General features: G+C 27.5%; 1 protein-coding gene across 2 annotated transcripts; it reads left to right on the top strand.

Annotated features, from left to right (window-relative positions):
* Nucleotides 1-822: 822 nt before the first annotated feature.
* Nucleotides 823-7,484, top strand: LOC100213725 (EF-hand calcium-binding domain-containing protein 4B). Of its 2 annotated transcripts, none has more exons than XM_065793129.1 (5): nucleotides 823-979; nucleotides 1,815-2,528; nucleotides 4,645-4,701; nucleotides 4,934-5,013; nucleotides 6,355-7,484. In XM_065793129.1, exons 2-5 carry the CDS (start codon nucleotides 1,823-1,825, stop codon nucleotides 6,748-6,750), a joined length of 1,239 nt encoding a protein of 412 aa, XP_065649201.1. In that variant the 5' UTR covers nucleotides 823-979; nucleotides 1,815-1,822; the 3' UTR covers nucleotides 6,751-7,484. The 2 variants fall into 2 exon arrangements, with proteins under 2 accessions (XP_065649201.1, XP_065649200.1); XM_065793128.1 differs by having other exon boundaries at nucleotides 893-979; nucleotides 1,767-2,528.
* Nucleotides 7,485-8,785: the final 1,301 nt, after the last annotated feature.

Here is an 8,785-nt window from a genome sequence, read left to right as displayed (position 1 = left end):
ATCCTATCAGTTTTGCTACCAAATGTAGTATATTAGTACAAGACATTTGCAAGATAAATTTATGTGTTAGAATTTAAAATATGGATTTGTTAGAAGCAACTTTTCCCTGTTAATAGCACATTAAGATATACAAAGTAAATTTAGAATTATTATTAATAATCAGTTGTTAAGCCTCTCCAATAAGCTGATTTGTTGCAGTTGACCCGAGAATAATTCTAACTATTGTCAAATTAGTTATTTACTATTGCTTGTAATATTTTTGAGTTTTTAAATTTATAGAACATCAGCTTTAATTCAATATATTTCTGAAAATCAAATTTTGATTGTTTTGTTTTTAAGTTAACTTTAGTCAAAAATATTATTCTTTAAATTCTAAGTAATTTAAAATTGCTTTTTTGAACAATGTTAAGGTTGTTTGTAAAGGTTCTTGTATCGGAATTATACGGTTTGGAGAGACTGATAACAACAGTTATAAAAAAAATACTAGTCTCCTTAAAAATAGTGACACTCTGGGATTTGGGGAGGTGAATACTCGATATTACTCAATAAATTTAAACTAATTACATTTAAACTAAAGAATTAAGACAATTAAATATAATTTGACTCCTTTGGATTCAATTTTCTCTCTCTCGCTTTTTCTTGAGTTTTTTTAGTAATAAAAAAATATAAAGTATTGGAGAAAAAAAAAAGAGAAAATTTATTTAAGTAAAAAAGTCGAACCATACATAGATTACAAAAAGCAAAAAATGTGACGATGTTTCTGTGCATGATTAGACGCCAATAAAATATGATGTCAAAATCACGTGATACATCGATAGTGTTGCAATTCGGTAAATATTTGCGTTACTAAAACTTTTGAAGTTTTGAAGAGATTTTCTTCCGAAAAGTGATTCAAAAAAATTCTAAAGATGACAGAAATGAACATATTAGTATTTCAAAATCAGATTTATAAAAGCTTTTATTCTAATACCGTTAGTAGGTATGATAAGTTATCAGAAGTAGTTTTATATAATCTTATATAATTTTGAGTGTTACTTAGTTGTTTGGAATTTTTTCTTTTAATTGTTTTTCAAACTTTTTAAATTTATTATTACACTTAGTTAACATCTGTTTATTAATTCTACTAGCTTCACGGTTTTTTTCTAATTTATATGAATCGTCAACGGTTTTTTCTAATTTATTTGAATCGTCAAGTAACAAGTAAAAAAAGAATATTGTAGCGTATATTAATTTGCAGGTAGTTCACATTATATCACATTTTATAGTTTGTATTATATAAAAGTTTACATTTTGTTATCCGCAAGTGGAGGAAACATTTTTTTAACATTTGTTAAGTAAAAAGAACCAAAAAAAGTCTTTGATTTTTTATACACATTTCAATGACTTTTGGAATCCCTCTTTTTTTTATAACTCTATAAAGTTTATATAACTCTTTAACTCTTATAATAATCGCTTATAAACTGTTTTTATTTTATATAATAAATGGAAAAAAAAAACAAGTTGTCAAAAAAAAAAAAGGTGGCCTGTGTACAATTCTTAAGATTTATATCCTAATTTTTATTACTTTTTTTTAATGATTAACTTTTTTGTTCGAATTTTAAAATCAAAACAAAGAATTTTTTGTTTTTGTACCATAACGTTTTTATGATCGGAATTTTTTAATTTTATCAGTAATAGCTTTCGTCTATTTTAGAGTCAGATTTTGAAACTTGTTAACTACCGTGTATTCAAATATATCTAAATATTGCTTTGACTTGAATTTTTAGTTGTATTCAAGAAACCTCTACGTAAAACTATAATGTTTCGTTCTGTAGATAGTGAAATGAGCGCCTACATTCATCAACGTTTAAATGTTCCGTGTAAGCCGCAAAGAGCAATTTTAATTATGCGTGACACTAGTCCTCTTGTAAATAAAAAAGATCTTACACACTTTGATTTTCAATCTACAAACGGCTGGAAAGAAAATACACTGAACGCAGAAGAAAGCAGCGAAGATAGCGAGCCGAATAAGGATATAATATCTATGAAAGGACGTAAATCTAGCGTAATGTCATTAAGTAACGTCAAAAGAAAAATCTCGTCAACTTTCCAAAGAAAAAACTCGATAACACATATGTCTACTGAGTCTCAGCCTCATATTTCACAACGAAAAAATAGCATCATTAAAGACGATGTATCCGAGATTTTAAATAAACGTCAAAACAAAACAAGTACTACACGTGCATCTGTTTCCAGCTACCCTGCCAGAAAAGAAAGTATTATAGGGCGCGAGGCTAACGCACTTAACACTGCTTTAGACAAACTGAGTAGCGCCCCTTTAGAAAAAGAACTTTACAATGAGTATCATTTAGAAAAATGTAAAGAACATGAATATAACGACAGTAATAAAATCAATTATTATATAGAGAAAAATAGAAACGAAAGTAGTTTTGGATGTAGATCCATTCTCCAGTCAATAAATTCCATTGCTGAACCTTTAAAAAACTTTTGTTTGTTCTTACTAGGTAACAAATCCACCGGAAAAACAGGTATTTATTTTTCACATATAGTATGCAAATTAAATAATCCAAGGTTAAAAAATATTTTTTCAAAAACAACTTGTTGATTTTATAACAATGAAGGATAAAAAAAAGCAGATTTTTAGAATTCTTGAGGTGAGGATTTTGGAACCAAATCTCCTATATCTCCATTATATTAGTTCTAGTTAAAAAAATTCGAAACTAAAAAATTATTTTTTATCCCCCCCCCCAAAAAAAAAATGCGCCTTTTAAAAGTTCGAATTTTTTTTATAACTAAAAATAATTTTAAGAAATCATTCAAGTTTTATTATTTGGCACATTCTTCTATAAAATTTTCCGAACTACTCTTGACCTTTACTAGTAATTTCTTATAAAATTTTATATAAAAAATTATTGTTTTGCAATGTTTGTTGACATTAGAACAGCGGTTTAAATTTATGACTTTGCCTATTTCTTGATTTATGATAAAATTGGCAATTGAAACAGTTTGCTTTTTGTTTGAAATTCTTTATTCTTTACTCGTTCAATTATTTTTACTTTTTATCAACAAATGTCAATTTGAAATGAATTTACTTAATATTTAGAAAAGTAAAGATTTAATAAAAGATTACTTAAACAATTTGCTTGTTGCTTTTAAGTCAACAATAGAGATATGTTTATAAAAATACCTAATCCGCTGTCTGTATGTTAGAATGGATTAGATAAAATCAATATTATTACCATGTTCGTACACGTTCTTCAAACACATCAAACAAATGTTTTAGCACTAATAAGTAACATTAAGCAATGAAGATAAAACTATGTTTTAAAATAAACAATGATAAACAACTTAGTTTATATTTTTTTATTTGGTTTACATGTTTACATAAGACATATTATATGTTATGTTCTAGTCGAACATTCTTATTTAATTATATAAAAAGGGTAAGTTTACCTAAAAGTTACCTAATTCAAATACGAAAAATCCGGGAAAATTATTTGCGTTTTAATTTTATAATATTTTTTACGGTTTAAAATTCAAATTTTGTTTGTTAAAAAAATCAGAAATATATCTACGCATATAACAGGCATGAATAAGCATAAATGTATTTTTACTTACATCTTAGTAATAAGTGCTAAAATTTAGATGCAAAATGTTAAGAACAAGGTATAAGTTTAATCAACGAAATAAAACTTAAAAGATACAGAAAATTAACGCATTTTTATGCTTTAAGGTGGCACACAACTGAAAATAAGTTTTTGAAAAAACTCAATATTAGGATTTTTTGGTATTTTGATTCTATAATTATAATATTTAATAAAAAAGTTAGCCTTAAAAATAATATTAAATTTGATCTAATGGCATTTTATTAGATGACAGTAAAAAAGCCCTTCAATTTACTGAACTTTTCTAAAAATGTCCTCACCCCATTTACGCTAAACTGTAGGGGAGAGTGGGGGTAATGGCGAACGCGGGGTAACTCTGAACATGGTCAAAACAGCATTGTAAAAAAATAAATTCGACAATTTTTTTTTACCTGCTGAGAAGGGATCCTATGCTCAGTTCCAGACGTGCAGTAGTGTAATGAAGCTGCGGATGTTGTTCACTATAATTTGATTTTAAATTTTTCTGATAATTTTATGCAACTTTTTTCTTGAGTAACACTCTGTTGTAGCTTCTATGGAAATAAAGTCACTCCTTTTTTTTGTTTTTGTTGCATAATATAGTTTTTAGACTTAGTTATTACAATTAGCTTTTTATTCCCTATTACACAACAGTGCTTGTGATTGCCCCCCAATGTGTTCGGAATTACCCCACGTAGGCAGGGTAATTCCGAACACCAATGGTTTTATTTCTGGCATAAATTTTTATTTTATAATAAGATTTTTAAAAATTCCTTTTGAGGGTTTGTGACTGAGTAGTTAAACTAATTGATAAGCAATAAATATGATCAATTTTGTATAACTGGTGTTCGCCAATACCCCACTCTCCCCTAAGCACCATATTGCGGATTTCAAATTAATCCTGTAAAACCTTTTCTTTAGAGAAGTCATTTGTATGGTACTAAAAAATTCGAAATACTTTATTTTATCAGCTTTCTTTTTTATAAAATCTCGGTTTGCATAATTTTATTTTTATTTTTAGCATTAACAGTTCGCTATCTCACCGGAAGGTACATTCACGAATACAAATCTGTTCCAGGTAAGTCAAAAAGAATGGCACAAAAATAATACCTTAACTATTTTGACTTTGACAAACTGTTGATTAATAAAATCTTAACTAAGTCATTTATGACCAATCATTTACATTTAATAGTTTAAAAACCATTATTGAATTCCAATAATTTATAACCAAAATAATGACTAAACATAAAACAGCGACAAACATGATTGTTTCTGTTTTTGAGATTTCATACATTTTTTATAAAATATAGAAGAGAAGTATACAAGAACGCTCACTATTGAGGACGAGCTTGCAGATGTCAACATCTATGTGAAAGATATTGAGCAACTGGTACAGTGTTTTTCTAATTATAAAAGATTTTTAAATTTTTAGTATTATATATTTTTTAAGTCTGAGGTTCATCCATAGTTATGCGGCATAAATTTGTTCAATATTTTAGCTTGAATAAACTCTAGATTTAGGAAAATAAAGACACTGTTACTAAATGTAATTAATTAAAAAAACAGCGGTTTGAAAATTCTAAAAATTTAATTCAATAAAATATTAACTAAACAAATTTAAATCATAATCATAAATAATAAAAAACAAAATAATTTTCAGCATTATTAACGATGAAATAAATTATGACAATAAAAACAAAAAGTTAACCTAAAAGATCAAAAGAAACAAGCATTATTATTACAAAATGATTACTCAGTTACCAATATAAAAAACACTTAATCCAGTGCACCCTGTAATCCAGTGCACCCTGTAATAAATATAAACAGTTTTATCCTTTTCTAGTAAAAATGCCTAAAAATGAGTTTACAAGGTTTACAAGATACACTGACGATTTTACTTTTTGTTTAAATTTCTATGTTCTGCCGCTCAACTACAGAATGGCCGACGTTAGTTTTAAAACATTTAATTGATTTTCATTACTTATAATCTGTTAAACTTATACATTCATGTAACATCAAGCTAAAATCAATTTTACAGAAAAAAAATACCTAACATTCTTTAAAAATTTATTAGTATTTATCAACACCCTACTTTTTTGGCTGGAAATAATCAACTGACTCAACTTGTACTATTTTCTTCATATTAAAGTAAGGAAAAATGAAAGTGAGGAAAACTGAAATTGAGGAAAACTGAAAGTGAGGAAAACTGAAAGTAAGGAAAGTCTAAGTTTTTATTATTGTAAATAATAAAAACACTTTTGCTAATCTGCAACAGACAGCAACTTCACTTTTTATTGTTGGTGTTAACTGTTTACGGTTTTATAAATTTTCAAGCATAAAGGAAGATATTCTGCGTGAAATCAACTTTGAGGACGTGGCCACTGGCTTTTCAAAGAAGGAAAGAAAAGTTGACATCTAATATTTACTTCAATCATGCCGTCAACATAAAAAACTAGTCAAAATTTTTCTTTTTTCTTTGGTTAATGGGGTCCTCTATTTTAATGGAGACCCCCAGGCCATAGCACTCCCTGCCCATGCCTAAATCCGGGTTTGTCCAGTCATGCAATTGTCGCATATTCACTTTAAAAATTTTAGGGGGTTAAATGCTTTTATTCTATTATCTCTTTTTAACATCTTTTTTATTTCAAATTTTAATACCTCTTTTAAATGCTTGGGATATCTGTTGTTTTGGATATGAATTATTAATTTAGTTTTTTATCTTTCATTTTAGAAAAAAGAAATAGAACTGTTTGAAAACTCTGGAATCATGGTTCTTTATTCAGTGGTTGATCGGTATTCATTTGTCACCGCAAAGGTATTATTAAAACATTTAACAGAAAATTCAATAGCAAATAAGCATCCAATTATGCTAATCGGAACAAAAAAAGACTTGGCAAAATATCGCAAGGTCACTCGAGAAGAAGGTTTTGACTTAGCAAATAAAAACAATTGCTCGTTCTTTGAAGTATCAGCGGCTGCTGATAAAAAGGTCAAAGATTGCTTTCAAAGTGCTTTTCGTCAAATACAAGTAAGGAAGTTATTGAGCACAACAAATTCAGAAAATTCTACAATTTTTAATCCTTCTAAAATATCACACGGTGGCTTTTCTCGACATGGCTCTGTATAAAAAACTAACTTTAGATAGCTGGTTTTACTATTTAGTCAGAGTTGGTCAACCAGACGTCAGCAGTTTAGAAAAAAACTTGAAGCCATAACAAATCGTAAACAAAAAAGCTTTTAAAATAGATAAAAATATGGCGCATAACTTTTCCTACATAGCTGTTCTGATTATTCAAAAACAAATAATACGAAAAATTATTTTGGATATAAAACCAATTCTAGTAACTAAACCAGTTCAAACAAATGCTGAAAATGCCAAAAGTCATTTATAAAATACTGAATAGCAAAATTAACAATTGGTATTGCTTTTGTGACGTATTATTTAAAGCCATTGCTGCAACCAGAAATATTAAACTCAATTAAAATAAAGAAATTGCTAAAAGTAACTTAAAAATAAGGGGTGTATATATAACTTATTAAGTTGACATTTACAAAGTTTATGTTTGGTAAGTCTTAAAACTTTGTATGAAAAAAAGAAAAGAGTTATAAAAAATTATGATATTTAAAAAGTGCAGCGTCCAGACTACAAAACCTTATTTTAGGAATATATCTTCGAGGGAGCCTTATACCTTTAGCTGCGGCATTTTATCTAACGACGCTGAGTTTATTACTTTTAGAATATTGAAGTTTTTATAAAATAGATAAATGATAAGGTTTTAAAGTTCACATAGTTTATAATTTTTTATTTATATATGATGATAAAATATCATTGTAGCAAAATAAAAACAGTTAAGAATTGTACTTTATAGTATTTATGTATTACAGTATTGCAATTTCAGGTATGAGTTAAGAGACCTATAAAAAAAATGGAACTGTTATACATAGTTGCCCACCAATGACTTAATACCACCGTCTATTGGGGGCAGCCTCAATTTGACTCCTATAAATTCTGGAAGGCTAATGGAATCCCAAAATATTGATTTTTCGTCAGAATGTTGCTTTTCTGCCGGGAGGGATCATAACTCTGGTTTGAACCTATCTGATTGAGTTTTTCTAATCCATAAATCAATTTTTTTTTTTTTTTGTCCTGTGATGTAGTTTATGATGTATATTAGGTGTTATTTTAGTATTTTAAATCTCTATCGTTTGATATACCACAAAAATTTAATAAATCAATTATTAATAAGTTGTTAAGATTTTTTATTTCAACTATTACACAAAAGCTTATTATTTTAACTATTACGCAAATTATTTGTTTATCATCTTAAAATAATGTTTTTGGACTTTGTTTTTACCGACGATATGCATGTATATATGCGTATATAACACTAAATAAACAATATACTTTAAACTACCTTTACCCAAAACTATTTTAATAAAAGACAACAGTGTGTTATTATAAATAGAAAAAGCAACTCAAATTTACTAAAAGCAAAATGCGGTGTATTCTTGCTCTTCTTTCGTTTCTTATTTATATACTTCCAAATGCCTCTAATATTTTTAAAACTTTAATGTTGGCCAATGATAAAAACTTATTTTACTCATCAAAGACAATCGAAGAACTCTTTAAAAAAAAATTTTGAATTAAAAAAAGATAATATATGGTTTTAATTAAATAAACTTAATTTTGAAAAAACTAAATATATACTATTCCACTCTAATCAACAAATTAAAAAAATACCCCTGAACCTACCAACAATTAATATAGAAAATATAACCATCGAAAGAGCTCTGAATACAAGGTTTTAGGGGTTTTAATCGATGAACACATCTTATGGAAATCCATCATAAACTACATAAATACAAAAATATCAAAGAACATAAGTTTACTCTACGAGGCAAGACCATTTTCGTCACAAAAAAGTTTAAAACCTGTATACTTTTCATTCATACATAGCTATCTATGTGTGACTATATAGCATAGGGCAGTACCGACAAATCTAAATTAGAACCAGTTTACTTACGTCAAAAATATGCTTCAAGTCTCAGGGCCGGATTAACATATTCAGGGGTTCTAACCAATAGCAGGTAAGTGCAAGTTGCTGTGCAACAATAATATTTATTACAATGTTATATACACATGCTATAATCTATACATCGCA

This window comes from Hydra vulgaris, chromosome 03 (genome assembly GCF_038396675.1).
Source record: "Hydra vulgaris chromosome 03, alternate assembly HydraT2T_AEP".
Classification (NCBI taxonomy): Eukaryota; Metazoa; Cnidaria; class Hydrozoa; order Anthoathecata; family Hydridae; genus Hydra; species Hydra vulgaris.
This window is presented reverse-complemented; position numbering and strand designations above follow the sequence as displayed.

Coding starts and splice junctions, on each gene's coding strand:
- LOC100213725 (XM_065793128.1), top strand. CDS start 1,799: ATGTTTCGTTCTGTAGATAGTGAAATGAGCGCCTACATTCATCAACGT. Junction 2,529..4,644: donor CAAATCCACCGGAAAAACAG/GTATTTATTTTT, acceptor TTTTATTTTTAG/CATTAACAGTTCGCTATCTC. Junction 5,014..6,354: donor TGAAAGATATTGAGCAACTG/GTACAGTGTTTT, acceptor CTTTCATTTTAG/AAAAAAGAAATAGAACTGTT.